Below are 15,446 nucleotides of genomic sequence, written 5' to 3' on the forward strand. Positions count from 1 at the left end.
CACTGATGGTGTGGACTCTTTGAAGTATCTGTGTGTAATTATATTTGTATAAACCTCTTGTGAATGGCGTGTACCTCAAAATCTAATCCAACCTAAAATGTGTTTTACTAGACCCACGATTCAATACTCAAATAGTATCGTTTTCAATTTACAGGATGTAATCACGACACACATGTAATTAGAAGCAACATATCTTCGCCTTATGCTAATTATAGTTATGAAACAATACATCAGTAAAATGAAGTGAGGGAAATCCAGTTTTGGAAAGCCTTAAATCTGAGCCACAACACAGCGAGGGAAAGATTTCTGCAAAGACGAACGGACCGTCTTTTGTGGTTCTCTGGCTGATTCTAGAAACCAGCATCTAACATATGGCTACATTCATGCTATTTAACCACCGCTTTCATTAATCACATTTTTTTATAATGGCAAAATTTTGTACTTTTTAGAGTTTAATTACTATTTATCGTAATTGCAAATACAATATGATTATGATTCCCCTCAGTAAAAGGCTCCATTTGAGAAAAGCATTTTTAATATGCAACAAATGTATTGCCATTTCCCATGAGATCATGCATAGGATTTGTTTCTGCATCCGTCCAGCTCCTTTCTTTAACAAAGGCCAACTGTACTGTGTCAGCTCAGCTTCTCTTTCTCTATTTCTAATTGTAACTTGGAAGTTTTTTTTATCTTCGCATTTGACCTCTGAGTTCCAAAATGCTTCAGTTCTCAACACTGAGTTGTCAGTACTCCCAGCAGTTCCATCTTACGGTGCACTGAGTCAAATATCCGTACAAGCAGTGTATTATAATTTCACTGACATTATTGCATATTTTAGAAGCCCTTCAGTGAAAAAAGTAATATCTTCACTTATGTTTGTAGGGCTTTACATAAAGGTCATTCATTTTTCATATCTTGAAAAAATTCAGCAATAACAACTAACCCTTTTGTTTGTTTAGTTTCATTTATTTCACCCCTTGTCCACGAGGAAATGTGCCCTTCAAATGACCAGTATTCAACACAGTTTTTAAAAATAGTATGTTCCCATGGCAGTTTCAGAAGCACCCGGTCCCTGATGAGCTCCAGATGTCGTCCAGATGTGCTCTACAGTGTGCAACACTAGTAGGCTTAGACAGGAGCACAGCACCATCACCACCATTTGGAGCCAAAACCAAATCTGTACGCCTCACTCTGAAGATGCCATGGTCCAAATACGGTCAAGTTAAATAGCTCTCCCTATGGTGGGCGCAAAGAATTTCTCATTAAATCCTCTTCCCACGTTGTCTCCATCCATCCCGATGAGTCACTATGTTCAGAGTTTTCAGAGTGAGTCAGTTTTTCTCAGAGTGACACAGGATGCCTTTTCTACTTAACTGCAAAAAAATGCAGCTGACCACAAACTCTGTTTAACTCCTGAAGAGTTTTTAACAGCATTGTTTTTAAAGATTTTTTTTTCATAAAAAATCAATTAACATATAAGATCAGCCGTCACCTTAAATTTGAACACATTTACTATTTTTAATTAAATGTTTTTTTCTTTTCTAATGTGAGCTCACTATGGCTTGGTCACTTCCACCAATCCAGCATTCACTGAAAAGTTTAACGCTTCTCTTTATGTTAAATAGTCATACAGTGCCCCCCAGTGGACGAATGCAGCATTACATTCTGGTCAAGATAATAACCTGCGAAATATATAAATGATATGCTGAAACAATATGACCCTGTGAGACTTCTAAGATCCCTGGGGAGTGGATGGTGATGGAGAATTGGCTTTTAGTAGTTTTGCAGCACAGCGCTGGAACCAACTGCCAGATTGAAAACCGTGCTTTTAACAAACGCTCTGAAAAGTTATTATTGAGATATATATATATATATATATATATATATATATATATATATATATATATATATATATATATTATATATATATATATATATATATATATATATAATGAGAAACAGGCTTTACAAATAAAACTGCTTTGCCTGCATGTCAGTTATACTTCAGATATTTGACATTCAAGTAACAATACCCCTTCGGATGACTTGAAATTATATTTTTTTGCAAAAAATATCACAATATCATCACAATATTTCCTCCTATGTACAGCTGCATATATTACATATTCTGCTGAGGCATTAGTTGTGTAAATGTTAAAAGTACAGTAAAACCTATGATCAAAGAAATACAGGTGGCAGTTGAAACAGGAAAATGTAAAACATTAACTTGCAACCAAGAGTAACCCATTGTGATTTCCAGCATTCAAATATGTAAAACTTTTAACAGTACATAATTTAAAAGTCTTTTGAAGGATTAAGTTTCTCTGCTCCAGTGCACGATCATCTTAATCCTATGTCAGGTATAATTTCACTTGTGTGTCTGCAGTGGGAGAGCTTGCTTGTCTTCTCCATCCCCATTTCATCTCAAAATAATGTTCGTCTTGTTTAAATTTGCAGTATAAAAGCCTGCATGGCACAGTGTCAGACGGTCAGCCCAGTCACAGTCTGTGTTGGGATTAATGCTTCATCTTCAAACTGTGGACTTCCTCCTGTATGGAAAAGATTTTTTTTTTTTTAAACAATTAATTATACCACAGTCATGATCTTGGGAACCACAGCTTCTGTATCCTTTTCTTCAGGCAATATGCGGCAAGCATAAAGTACGAATGCATGCAAAACTGAAGGCACGTCTCACTGACCTGAAGTGCCACTCGTTTGTTTCTCTCGTCCCTCAGTTCTTCTTTCACTTCCTCCATGTCTCGGCTGATCAAAAGAGACAGAAACAGAAAAGATGAGTTTAAATAGGTCAGATGTACTGTACACTACCAGTCAAGTCAAATGAGTTAGTGAAATAATACAAATTAGAATGTTACTGTTTTAGTGGAGAGGTATTAGATCGAACAGAAATGGCCTTGATCCTGATCGCTCTTATTAAGCACCATTCGTGAGAAATGCATCTTTGTAAATGCATCTTTAAAGTGGCTATAATCAAAACTTTTATTATAAAAATAATAATAATAATAATAATAATAATAATAATAATAATAATAATAGTAATAATGTATCAAATGACGATGTGACAGTGTAACAATGTGAAAGACAATGCTCGTAGTGATGACCCTAAAGAGAATTATCAATCTGCAGCTCCTGGCTTTATGGAGCTTTTATAGCGAGTTTCTGCCAAGCAAGTCTGGTGCTGAAAAATGAAGCAAATGTGGAAGTGGCAAAAACTGCAGTTCATCGAGAGGCTACCTAAGGCTGGCTCCAGACAGGACGTCAGGAGGATTGTCTTATGGGTCATGTAGTGTCTCAGAAAGCTTTATTAAGGCACCAAAACACAGTAAGGTGGCTAATAAGGTGTTAGTTTCTCTTGATTTGAGTAACTGATTAGACTACAGATAGATTACATTATGCCCAAAAACTCTAACAAGACAAATAGGAACGACTACAGGGTAGGTTGTGACACTTATTTTAAATATGTACAACAAAACTAATCGCAGTGAAGGAGATTTCAATCAAGCCCAGTTTGTACACGTTTACAAATGAAGTCCAATCAGGCAAGATGAGTGAAAGCAACTGTGTGCGTGTGTAGGGGCTTTAAGAGGATGTATATTTTTGTTAAGCAAACTGAAAATGTGCTTTTTCAAAAAAACATGACCCTATAGTTTCACCCTTGAAGCTACTCTTGCTTGTAATCACATGTTGATGGCTCCGAGTAGCTTACATAGTTCAGTTGCCAGGAAATCGTCTACAACTGCACACAGCGTGGCTCATGTGTAGCAACTAGGCCTCTGTGATGTTTCATATTAAAGCAAATCAAAGAGATGCACAAGATTTTTTTTTTCAGATGTTCACTTATCTCTCTTAGGTTTTGATTAGTCACTTCCTGTGTGTGCTAGTGTCCACAAACAACACCAGAAATTAATTTGGGATAGAAGGAACCGTCTACAACTTCTCAGTAAGGGAAGATGACGAAGTCACTCTATGTGAACTGTTACTTTTTTTAAATACGGTAGCTTTAATTGTAACACCTCTCAAATAAACTGAATCAGTTCATCAGATCTTAAACATATCCACATCACAAATGAGTAGTATTCACTCGTGTCGGGCCTGTAATAGATCCAGAGCCATCTTCAGCTCTTTGATCTCAGCCTGCAGGCTTTCTACAGTTGGTTGTTCTTTATGGGTCACAGTTCTGCCATCCACAACTACTCTGGGTGGTGCTGGTCGAACCGGAGGCGGCGTCTTGGGTTGATTATCAGGCTTTGCAGGCGATGTTAGGAGACGTTCTGTGCCCTGCAATGAATTTAGGTGGCTTTGCATGACATTGTACAGACCAGTGAACCTCATTGCTAGAATATTGGCTCATCAATGTAAAAACAGTGCACAGTATCTAATATTAAATGAGCTAAACCCAGACTAGTGAGGTTTATCATCAATACCACGTGTGTGCTGTGTTGTAGAGAAAGCAGTCAATGTCACAAACCTTTTGCAGTCCGGATACTTTTTCTGTCTGGAACTTCTTTGGTGATGGTTCTGATTCTTTCTGGTCAGTGGCACCCTGGGCCTGCAAATCACCATTAGCCATACCTTAACAGCAATCGTTGCTAATAGTAATTCCTCACAACCTGCCTTAGGGTTTCTCATTGTCCAACTATACCAATTAACACCTATGTCTGTCTTTTGAGCAGCCAAGTGCAAACCTTAAAAGGATACTTCAGGGAATGCATTCCTTTGTTTCCCAGAAGGACTTTTGAAAACCCTGTAGAGATCAGGCCCAAACTTGTTGCTGTCAGTGTAAAATGGTCGACTCATGAAAACTTGGGACAAGTCTATCCCTAGGGCCTTTTCTCTTGCTCAAGTACATCTGAATTGTTGAAAGTGCAACTGCAGAAACTGTTATCTCTTCCTTTCTTTAAACAATTGTAACATACTGCTGAAAGTTAATTGCAAAATGAGTGAGTATAGGAAACGAGTAGAGCCTAGAAAAGCCATTTACCAACATTTAAACACTCATGGCGTAATTTGAAAAAAGATTTTGTCATTGAACTACATGTGCTGGATATAACTTGTCATGAATCGCCACATTTGGACTGCAGGAAAGCATTACACCAAAGAACAAAATGGGCCTAGAAATGCAAAGTACCCCTAAATGTAATCACTTCTGCTTCACCCGTATCCAACGAATCTAAATCTGAAACCCCAAGAATATACATTTATTGATTTTGCTATACTAGAGGCAAAAGACGATAGCTCTCGTCTGAAAGAAAATGGAGGCACCTACAATTGGTGCTTGGATTAAGAATATGGTGCAACGTATGTCAATGGAGAGATTAATGTGTGTATATATACTAAAAAACAACTTGGGGGTGTATGAGAAACAATTTGACCAATGTTATAAAAAAAAATCCTTGTTAATTATTGTATTATTGAAAAAACAATAAAAACATACAAATTGTATTCAGTTCTATTTCAAGAAAGACAGTACTTTTACCTAACCATTCTGCACAAGATAAAGTGCAGAGTTGCCTTATTGTTGAAGCGATAATATCAAGTTGCAAAGGTCCACAGAAAGTACTCTGTGGTTTAGCAGGTTGTCAGCGGTTCCGGCCTCAGTTACTATAAGTGTTCATTATGTAACTCTTCACGTTTAGGGCAAAAGTTTTCAAAAGAAAGTGATAAATCACTAAGGTGGACGTACTTGTGCTGCTGTAACCAGGCCTGATGGTGGTCTCCTGTGAGGGGGTTTGGCTCTGTTCGCTGTAGGATGGCACAGCTTTTCAGTCTGCACCTCTATTCCATCAAACTGGTCGGTCTCTTTGTCCTCCGGTTGTTTTGGGGAAACAGGAGCAACATCACCATTTGTTCTACTGAAAATAAGAGTACAATTGAATAAGATTTTAAATGGATTTCTTTTGATAGAAGTAAATAAAATAAAAAAGTGGAACATAAGGGAGGAATAAAATCAGAATCAATAAAAAAATCTCTCTTGGTGAAAGAAAATTGTGGTGCAAAGGCTGTGCACATTTTTAAAACAAGAAGAAAAAAAAAACTTTGAATGTGGTTTCCAGTTTCCTACATTTTGATGGGTACAGGTGCAGAGCAAGCAGTAGCAGCTGAAGTCTCTCTGTATGTTATTTTGTCCTGGCTGGCACATGTTTCACTTTCACAGCTCATATTGCAGTCACGATGGCAGATTCCCAGAGTCACAGCTCAACTTAAGTAACCTTTTATGCATTGGTTAGATCTGATATGAAGTTTATAAATAATCAGCCTTGCCCTTGAGTTAAAGGCCTGGAAGATTGAGCTTTTAGAAAATGAAGAATGAGTCTTAAAGAAGCTGGAAAGGTGTCTCTTCCAAACACATTTGCTTGGAAACAATTTTCAGAAAAAGCTTGTTCTCCATTAGCAGCCCCCTAAAGACAGGGCTGTTTTTGTTTTCTCAGTTTTTGTGTGCGTGTGTTTTGCTCAGGAAACAGGAAATGGGCTGCTCTCGTCTGTTTAGGCCCGATCTGACTCATCCCAGAGTTTCCACTGAGCCACTAAAGGTCGGGCATCCTGGCATTCTTCTATAAGGACACCATGGCAACTGGTGGCGGCAACCAAAACCTTTCACATCTAAAGGCTCCGCTCCCGGGGCCAGACCAACGAGGAGAAAGTGTTCCTGACATTTCCTAAAGGCCTTTTGCTTTAGAAAGGTTGCAAATAAATTAGTATTCATGTCTCTGAGTTGGAAGGCATATTATTTAGGAAGTCTTTAGTAGTTTAGCATTGAGAGTAGTCATAAAACACAACACCAGAGAGTCTTTGGCACAGGGCTGGGCAATATATCGATTTTATATCAACATCGATATATAAGGCTAGATATCGCCAAAAATGTTGGATATCGTAATATCGTGATATGACACAAGTGTTGTCTCTCCTGGTTTTAAAGGCTGCATGACTTACTAGCTGTTTAATTATTTGCCTTTACCCACTTAGTCATTGTATCCACAATATTGGTGATTGTTTATCACAAATCTCATTGTGTTAATATTTTGTGAAAGCACCAATAGTCAACCCTACAATTTTGCGGCAATATTGCCATCAGTGTTTTTGTTCAAAAATATCATAATATTTAATTTTTCCCATATCGCCCAGCTCTACTTTGGCATCACTTACTTGGGTAAAACCTTGGTGGGTTTGTCTTTGACTGGAGGCGGGCTGGGCTTGCTGATGGATGGCAGCTTGACCTTGGTTGGAGGATTGCTCCTCATGTCCTTAACCTCTGGTTTATCATCTGGAAAGCAAATTCATCACATTACTCCACAACAGTATTACTCTATAAAAGGACACAATATTGCTATAATTATAATTAAAACCACTGCCATGTATACCTTTTGTCTTTGCTGGACCACCTTTCTCCATCGCTGAGGCCTCTGTCTTCACTAAAAAAGCAGTAGTGAATGAACCGTTACCACAAAGTTGCATTTGGTATGTAAATAGCACAGCTGCACTTCAGATGAAATATGAAAATTCATTCATTTGAATTTTTTTCATAAAGTAAAATTCAGCCTAACTTTGAAACAAAAGCTATCATGTCGTGGTTGGTACCAATGGATTCCTTGTGTTGTCTAGTCTCATATGAGACCAATATCTTTACACTAGCTTTAAAAAACTTAGCCCACGCAGTCTCTGAAAGACAGTACGTTGGTGGACTGTCAGATTGTTATGAGGTAAACAGAGGGGACTAAAGAAACAACTGAGGGGGGCTAAGCCCCCTTAAGACTTCTCGTGTCGCCAGGCCCTTGAAGCAGTGACATTCTACATTGGGATTTGGTCAGACAAATATTGTCACTTTGAGTCAATTGGCCAGCTGTGTGTAACAATATGATTAGAGAGGAGGTTGTTGCAAAAAAAAATAAAAAGTATGCTAAGCATATCTGCCGTTGATAAATCAAAGTAAGCTTTCACACCACATGCAGGTGAAGCGTCTCCTGTAATAGATGAAAGTACTGATATACTCTATCCATTCTGCTTCTATTGGCATCACCACTTGTTAATGTTAATGTATTATTGTTTTCATTGACATTACTCAGAACTGTAACCACTAGTAAAAAAAAGCCACTGGCTTGTTTTATTTGTCAAGGATTTGAATTTGTTTACCCCAGAAAGCATTATGGTTTATTGTGGTGCAGAAAAAATGCTACTGGTCAATTCAGTTGAAGTGTAATCTAGTTTATGAGCAGCTGCATGTGAAGGCAAAGCTGTGCACATCAGTGCAGCAGACCAGGTCACAGCTCTATCCAATAGCACTGCAGTAACAGCTCCCAAGGCTCTCAACAAGTTCATCAGGGACAGTCATTCTGCCTCATCTCATAGAAAACAAATACAGCCCCTGAGAGGACTTTGCCTTGGGGACCGCGAGGATAGATGCTTAAATTATGATGGGTCAGTGAACTGATGGTAATGTGAGAGATTCCCTATTTGCCATGCAAGTCAAGTTCTTATTTCAGACAGAAGATGTTAAGGAGCAGTTACAGCTCTGCTAAATAAATACAAGCACAAATCTAAGAAGTAAACAAATGCATAGCCATAAAGAAAGCATAATACTTTGCGTAACGCTAAGACTCAGAGATGAACAACGAACAGAATGACAACACAGGAAGCCTACCTTGAGTGTTCAAAGCATTTTGCAACATTCCCTCTCAAGCAAACCATCCACACAGCAGTAGTAGCAGTAGTGGTGCTTCTTGTGCTGGTTGTGAAAATCTCTGTGACAGAGCTCTCCTCGACCCCCCACCCCCTTGTTTCCTCCAAGACTCTTGAACTATGTCACATGACCAGTCTAACCATCCCCCATCTTGCTATAGTCTGAGACTTCCTGTCAAATTCTTGTGATACTGTGTGGGGAAAAATGCTGTAATTAGTGTAATGTGGTGGCAGCAGTACAAATTATGAGACTGCTGCACTGATATCCAGTTTGTTCAGGTGACATCTTTGAATAGCTGAGCAATTTGTATGGCTCTGTTTCCACCTGCCTGTTTAACCACAAATGTTTTGATGAGCATGCAATTTTGAATCTCCAACCAAATATAGAGTTCTAAAAGAGGTCTAAATTTGTAAAAGAGACATTTTTAATTTGCAAAATTTGCAACTTGCACCACAGACGGCACTCCTCAACTGAAACCTGACAAGAAGCCACATCCTGCTCTGTGCAGCTCACAGATTTGACTTCTACATCTTCTTGTTTCAAAGTCTATTAAGCTTCATTCGCTCTTTTTTTAATAACTGTGAGAATACATCAACAATGACAACAACAATTTAGAAACTTTAAAGTAATCTAAACTTTACCAAGGTAAATCTACCACCCAGAAATAACACTACAGACTTTATATCAGCATAAAAGCAGCAATCACACAGCTTGCTTTTTTTTTTGTCGGGAACATGTTGGCATAACTTTTGACTCCTGACCATCTCCACATTCAGTGAAGAAAAGTACTCCGATCTTTACAAAAAAAGAAGTCCTGCATTCAAAATGTCTCTTTAGTAAAAGTACATATGTAATATGTCAATCAAAGTCTACCAAAAGTAAAAGTACTAATGCAGAATGGCCCATTTCATAATCATACATATTATATTTTTGGATTATGACTACGGATGCATTGATGTGTAAGCATCACTTTAATGTTGCTGCTGGTAGAGGTGAGGCACACTGTGACTACTTACTGCTTAGTAGCTTAATCTACAATTATAATGTATTTATTAGTTGATGTATGTACATATAATTAATTTGAATCTGCAAAGTAACTAAAGCTGTTAGATAAAGGTAGTGGAATGAAAAGTACAGTATTGCCTGGGGAGTAGAAAGTAGCATAAAATGGAAATACTTAAGTGAAGTAAAAGGACCTCAAAATTGTACTGAAGTACAGTACTTGAGTAGATGTACTCGGTTACTTTCCATCACTGAGTAGATGAGCATAAATGAAAATGGAAGTTACAGAAGAATGATTCAGCAATGTTGTGACCCATACTGAAAGGGCTTCACGCTGCTTCAGCGGCACAATTACATTTTGGCTGCTTTTATACCACATGCTGGAAATCACATAACCAATACTGCTGCCAATTCCTCCATCTGCTAGAACAACAGCCCATCACAGTCCATACTGTCAGCACACTGCCGGGCTAAACACCACTTTAGCAAGGAGCTATGAGTCACAAGAGTAACTCTAAAACATGAAGCCCAGATCCACACTTGAATGTCAAACAGTGTTTGTTCCTGTGCTGCTGTGTTTGATCAACATACATACTAGTCTCTTACCTGAGGGCTTCTTGTCGATGTTGCGTGCAGGCGGTTGGCTTGTGGTCCCAGACTAGAGGACGAGAAACGGAAAACTCAACAGGTTGGCAAGTACGTTCCCATGTGAATTAAAGTCATTTCTATTTTACACACTCTTTCCACTAAGGGAATTTTCAGTGAGTAACTCCTAAACGGAGGACGGTAAAGACATTCCTGACTCACTGCACACTGGCTGCAGACTTGCTAAAGTAACACAAATACAGGACCAGCCAGCTGCAGATAAAGTGGCATTATGTACATTGCATTTTGTGCCATTTTAAAACATTAAAAGTATAGTAGATAAGAATTACTATAAAGCGTGTCCATGGTTTCATGGTAGCGTGTCAAAGCTTGAATATCTTGAATTTGGGGAAGGTCCATTCCAACAAAGATATTCTTGAGATTGTGTTTTAGTCCACTCACTTGCAGGCTGTCCATTGGTGGTATCGCCATGACAAAGTTATCAGGAAAGAAGCCACGGCGTCCGTTTAGCTCTCCCTCCCACCAGCCTTCATCTTCTGTTTCCTTTAGATGGAGATTAATGAGTCACATTAAAAGCTCAAACATAGCCGCGTCCCTTGGGATGCCAAATTGCTGCACAAGGGGTTACCAAACGGTCAAGCAAGACATAGCTTCCTTATTATCAATTTATCATAGACTTTTATCTCAAGATGTTTATTTTTTGGTGCTACCATTGGGAAACTGCCAGATTTGTGTCACTAAAACATGCGTCACCTTGAACTTTTCTTCAAAGTGACACAACTCGTTTGACTGGACGAACAGTACTGTACTGTTCACCTGCAACTATTTTGTAAGAAAAGCACTTGTACCCGAAGTAGTCTGTTAAAAGCATGACATCATGGGAAAACACGTTTGAAACAATGCCAGAGAATGACAATAAATTGTGCTCCAACCTTGCTCAGTATCGCAACAACGTCTCCTTTTTTCAGATCCAACTCATCCTCCGTTTTGGCCTTGTAGTTAAACATGACTTTGCAACACTCCACCACTAAGGAGACGTAGTATCAGAGATAACATGGTTACTAACCTTACAGTATCTGAGCATTATAGTACATGTGGGACAGGAATACGAGGTTTTAATAATGATGACTAATCTTATCAGCCTTGTAGGCAACCTTCACATTAATAACTCAAAGAATAGCCGGAAAGAGGTTGGAACAAGCTACAGATAAGTTTTACACCTTGATCCCTGAGAGATAATCCACTCTGATGTAACCCTCTGTAAAGTGATTAATCAAGGCACGCTGGCCACATGGCTGTTAAGTATTATACATGACCCCACCCAGAAACCATTCAGGTTAAAGTACAGGAATTAAAAAGTGTCTGTAAATAGACGCTGTCAAGTTGCTTTTGAAATGCCGTTCAAAAATAGAAAAGCCACCTAGAATTAGGGTATCCCCTTAGTGTTTAGTCAATGATTGTGCAAAAAGTTAAAAATAAATTCTTTAAAGCACCCTGTAATGACTCACCATTTTTTGCTTTGTTCCTCACACTTGCCCTTTGAGATATCTTCACGAGGACAAAAAATACATTAAGTCAAAGGTAAACAAGTCATGCATTTCAAAAAGGTTATTTCTGCGCTAAATAGGCCTACCTCCTTGTTGAACACCGCGTCAGTCAGCTTAGGTCTTGACTTGACCTCATTGTACTTGTTGTCTGTAAAAAGAATATCACAAATAATCAGTTCAGCTGTTGTGTTTTTTTAGATTACATGTGCAGAAAAAGTAAAAAAAAAAAAAAATTAAACAAAAGTTTTGGCTTTACAAACCTTTAGGGGAAACAAAGATTTCTTTGACAAAATTTGACGGAAATGCTCCCACTTTGCCATTTTTCACACCCATCCACCATCCATCTTCAATCTGTTGTAGAGATTATATCGAGGAGAGACAGAGTACAACAAGAAAGTATGTGAGAAGACAAAATGGCCTGGCTGCACTTACACTTTGGTACACTTAACAACAGGTACACATTCCAGATATTACTCAGTAATGTTTCAGATCTGATGACTGATGACTGATTACTTGATGGCATGATACGTCCATGTGAACTCTAAGAACTATTCAGATCAGTTCACTTACATTTCCGTAAAGCTGTCACTGGTATGTACTGGGAAACATGCTTTATCAGCCTGGCCGCCAAATATAAAAAGATTGTAATACCCAAACAATCAATATGAAAAACACTCAGCAATTGGCTGAGCAAACATTCAACAAACGCCCAGATTTACATACAATGCTAAGGTTTTGGCTACTGAGCAGCTTCAGCAACCAGCAGAAACATGCCTTGCTTACGGCAACTTAACAGTAGGCTAACGCAGCTCGTTTGCAGATAATCACTGTAGGGTTATTTGAGTTCAAATGTGGGGGTTTGGGGAAACTTTACCTCTTTGATGATTTCTATCGTCTCCCCAGCAACCAGCTTCAGTTCGTCTTCATTCAGGGGGCTGTAGGGAAACATTACCTCACATTTCCTCGTCTGTTTCATCTTTTTCGCTGAAAGACAAAGAATCTATTTGTTAAGATGATGGAGAAGCTGGAGCTCAATAATGGTATGTTTAGCTTTGAGGCAGAGTAGTCAAGTCTCAACAGGACAGTGCTAAGACTGCAAAGAACTTTGACGCTTGTAACGTGTCTAATCCCTTAAGGACAGTTTGTGTATATCTGCTCCATTGCAATACATTATAATTAAGATTTGTGTGGCGAGGATGTGCTAAACGTATGTTTACAGTTGGTTTGCTTGCTGCACTGTCTTGCTGAACGCATGCACCACATTGACCACAATAATAAACACTTGTGATTTTAGATCATAGAATGTTAAAATAGCCAACCTGATATGAATAGCACGGTTGAATAGTTTCATGGTATATTTTGAACCGACTCAAGCTGCAAGCTGAGATAAGGGGTTCATCTTGCAATATGTGCAGATGTTACAAGGATAATTCTTCTTGATTTGCATAGTGTGGTTAATACTGCAGTGTCAGAAGGCTGTTATCTTGGATCTTTTACACATGAGTTTAAACAGATTGACTTATTTGCAAATGAAGACTTTCATTCCAAATGGAGATATGGACCATTTGAAGTAATTGAAACCATTTCGCAATTTCCCAATAAATGAAATGAATGAAAAGTCAACTCCATTGTGGGTATGTGTGTTTTTATATATATATATATATATATATATATATATATTATTGTGTGTGTGTGTGTGTGTGTGTGTGTTAAATTTAGGATCTGATCACATACAATATAGTGAGATAAAATTTTGCAAATAAAATAATCCTAGAATACATATATAGTCTTTAAAATTGAAACCCTTCACATGCTGTTTGGACAGTGCAAACAGATACTTTCTGCTTTCTAAGCTGATGACAGTGAAGAAAATGAAGAGTGCTGTGAATTTAGCCTTTTACTTTTTCTAATGCTTCGTGGCTCCCTCTGGCTGTCACCCATCAAATAGACTGGCACCTCCTGTTATTAAAAAAAGAAAAAAGGCATATTTTAAGACATGTGGATAAGCAAACACACAATCCAAAATGCTGTGGGCGTTATAGCATTAGCAGACCTTGACAAAGGTAGCAGGGAAGATGCCTCTCCTTCCTCCCAGCTCTCCCTCCAGCCATCCCTCCTCGCTGGTCTTGGTAACGTTTTTGACCACATCCCCCATCCTCACTGTGATCTCGTCTCCTATGGTGCCCTCAAAGTCGACCAGCACTAGCACCTCTACAGTGGCACCGTAAATGGGGCAGAAAATTAGAGGCTTTGCACAAAAGGCTGGTGTGCTTGCTTCACAAGTGATGTGTCCTGACATTTGAAAACCAAGACAAACCTCTAAAGTAGTCGAGGCCAGACAAGGATGCGTGCTTTGAGCAAATGTAGATTATTTCAGATAAACCGTACACTGTTTTTCTGTCATTAATCATTCCTCACAAGTGGAAAAACATGTTTGTAATGTCAGTCTTTACCTGCAGTATTAAGAGAATTTAAAAATCAACCAAAAAGAGAAAAGCCACCCAGCGTTGGTAGGTTTTCTAAATCTCTGGGTTCATAAAAAATAAGATTACCCTTATTTTACAGGAAACACAAATACATAGATCCAATCAATGCAAAGTAATGCAATGGTATCATAGTATCACAGCTTTAGTTTTATTTGCATGGCAAATTAAAATTCTTAAAATATTCAACGGCATTTTGGACAGACACAGAAAAAACTCAATCTTTTCATTACTTTGTGCATACTCTTAGTTTTATTTTTTTACCATTACGTCTCTAGAATCCCAGCAAACAGCCAGCTGAGAGGATTGAAACATCAAAAAAAGCCACCAGTATATAAGAAAAAGCGATAACATTGACTCACCCATGGTCTCTTTCGGTCTTTTTCCCTCGGATTTAAATGTGTAATTTCCACAAAGCAGCAAACACACTTGAGTAGAAGGAGAACCGAAAGAGTGTGGTTGTTTTGTCTAAGACTGAGAGATATGGCAGCCAAGGCCCTTCTTCCTACTTGTCAAACATTAACATTGAGCAACTTCTCCTGAGGCTTGTCATGGCAAGTCAACAGCAAGGAGTAGGATGGCTCATACAGTTCAGAGAGAGAGAGGGGCAGCGAGGGAGGAGAGAGGGCGGGAATGGGAAAAAAGAACAGGTAAGACAGGTTTATAGTGGAAGAACAAAGCTCATAAGTCAGGCTGAGACTAGACCGTGAAAATGAAGGCTATGACAAAAATGTTAGAAGACAAATGTCTAGATTCAGAAGCAGCACAATCACACTTGAATCTGCTTCACTCTTTCACACATCTCCACACTGTATGGTGTGTAGAAGCTACATATTTGAAAGAAATTCAAATACCTTATGTACTGTATACGTGTGTTGTGAGGACTTTGAGTGTGTGTCTGTAATGTTGTTGTTTTTCCTTGCCCCTTGAGGCAAAGTGACTGGCCAGTTATAGAAAGTGGAACCAGGGTTACACAAGACTGAATTTCACAAAGCAAAATAACATGTGGACAAGAAAAGTAACATCAGTTTTCATTGGAGGATACAGATGTACCTTTGCTGAAAATGTTAGGTCACTAGGCTAAGTCATTATTGAAGTAATTTCTTTTTTTTTTTT

General features: G+C 38.5%; 1 protein-coding gene across 2 annotated transcripts; it reads right to left on the minus strand.

Moving 5' to 3' along the window:
- Positions 1-1,993: 1,993 nt before the first annotated feature.
- sh3d21 (SH3 domain containing 21) lies at positions 1,994-14,880 on the minus strand. Of its 2 annotated transcripts, none has more exons than XM_039807070.1 (17): positions 14,693-14,880; positions 13,901-14,058; positions 13,749-13,806; positions 12,722-12,831; positions 12,108-12,198; positions 11,934-11,995; positions 11,809-11,848; positions 11,233-11,327; positions 10,742-10,843; positions 10,301-10,352; positions 7,377-7,427; positions 7,162-7,279; positions 5,702-5,867; positions 4,487-4,567; positions 4,100-4,296; positions 2,700-2,763; positions 1,994-2,549 (listed from the first exon to the last, which is right to left on the minus strand). In XM_039807070.1, exons 1-17 carry the CDS (start codon positions 14,694-14,696, stop codon positions 2,517-2,519), a joined length of 1,482 nt encoding a protein of 493 aa, XP_039663004.1. In that variant the 5' UTR covers positions 14,697-14,880; the 3' UTR covers positions 1,994-2,516. The 2 variants fall into 2 exon arrangements, with proteins under 2 accessions (XP_039663004.1, XP_039663003.1); XM_039807069.1 differs by having other exon boundaries at positions 5,702-5,870; positions 14,693-14,879.
- Positions 14,881-15,446: the final 566 nt, after the last annotated feature.

Source organism: Perca fluviatilis, chromosome 7 (assembly GCF_010015445.1).
Source record: "Perca fluviatilis chromosome 7, GENO_Pfluv_1.0, whole genome shotgun sequence".
NCBI classification, from domain to species: Eukaryota; Metazoa; Chordata; class Actinopteri; order Perciformes; family Percidae; genus Perca; species Perca fluviatilis.

Excerpts from the sequence above, each read along its gene's own strand:
- sh3d21 (XM_039807069.1), bottom strand. Across the intron at positions 12,832-13,748 it reads GCCACGAAGCATTAGAAAAA|CGAAAAAGATGAAACAGACG; the intron begins GTAAAAGGCTAA and ends TTTGTCTTTCAG. Across the intron at positions 11,996-12,107 it reads AATCTTTGTTTCCCCTAAAG|ACAACAAGTACAATGAGGTC; the intron begins GTTTGTAAAGCC and ends TTCTTTTTACAG.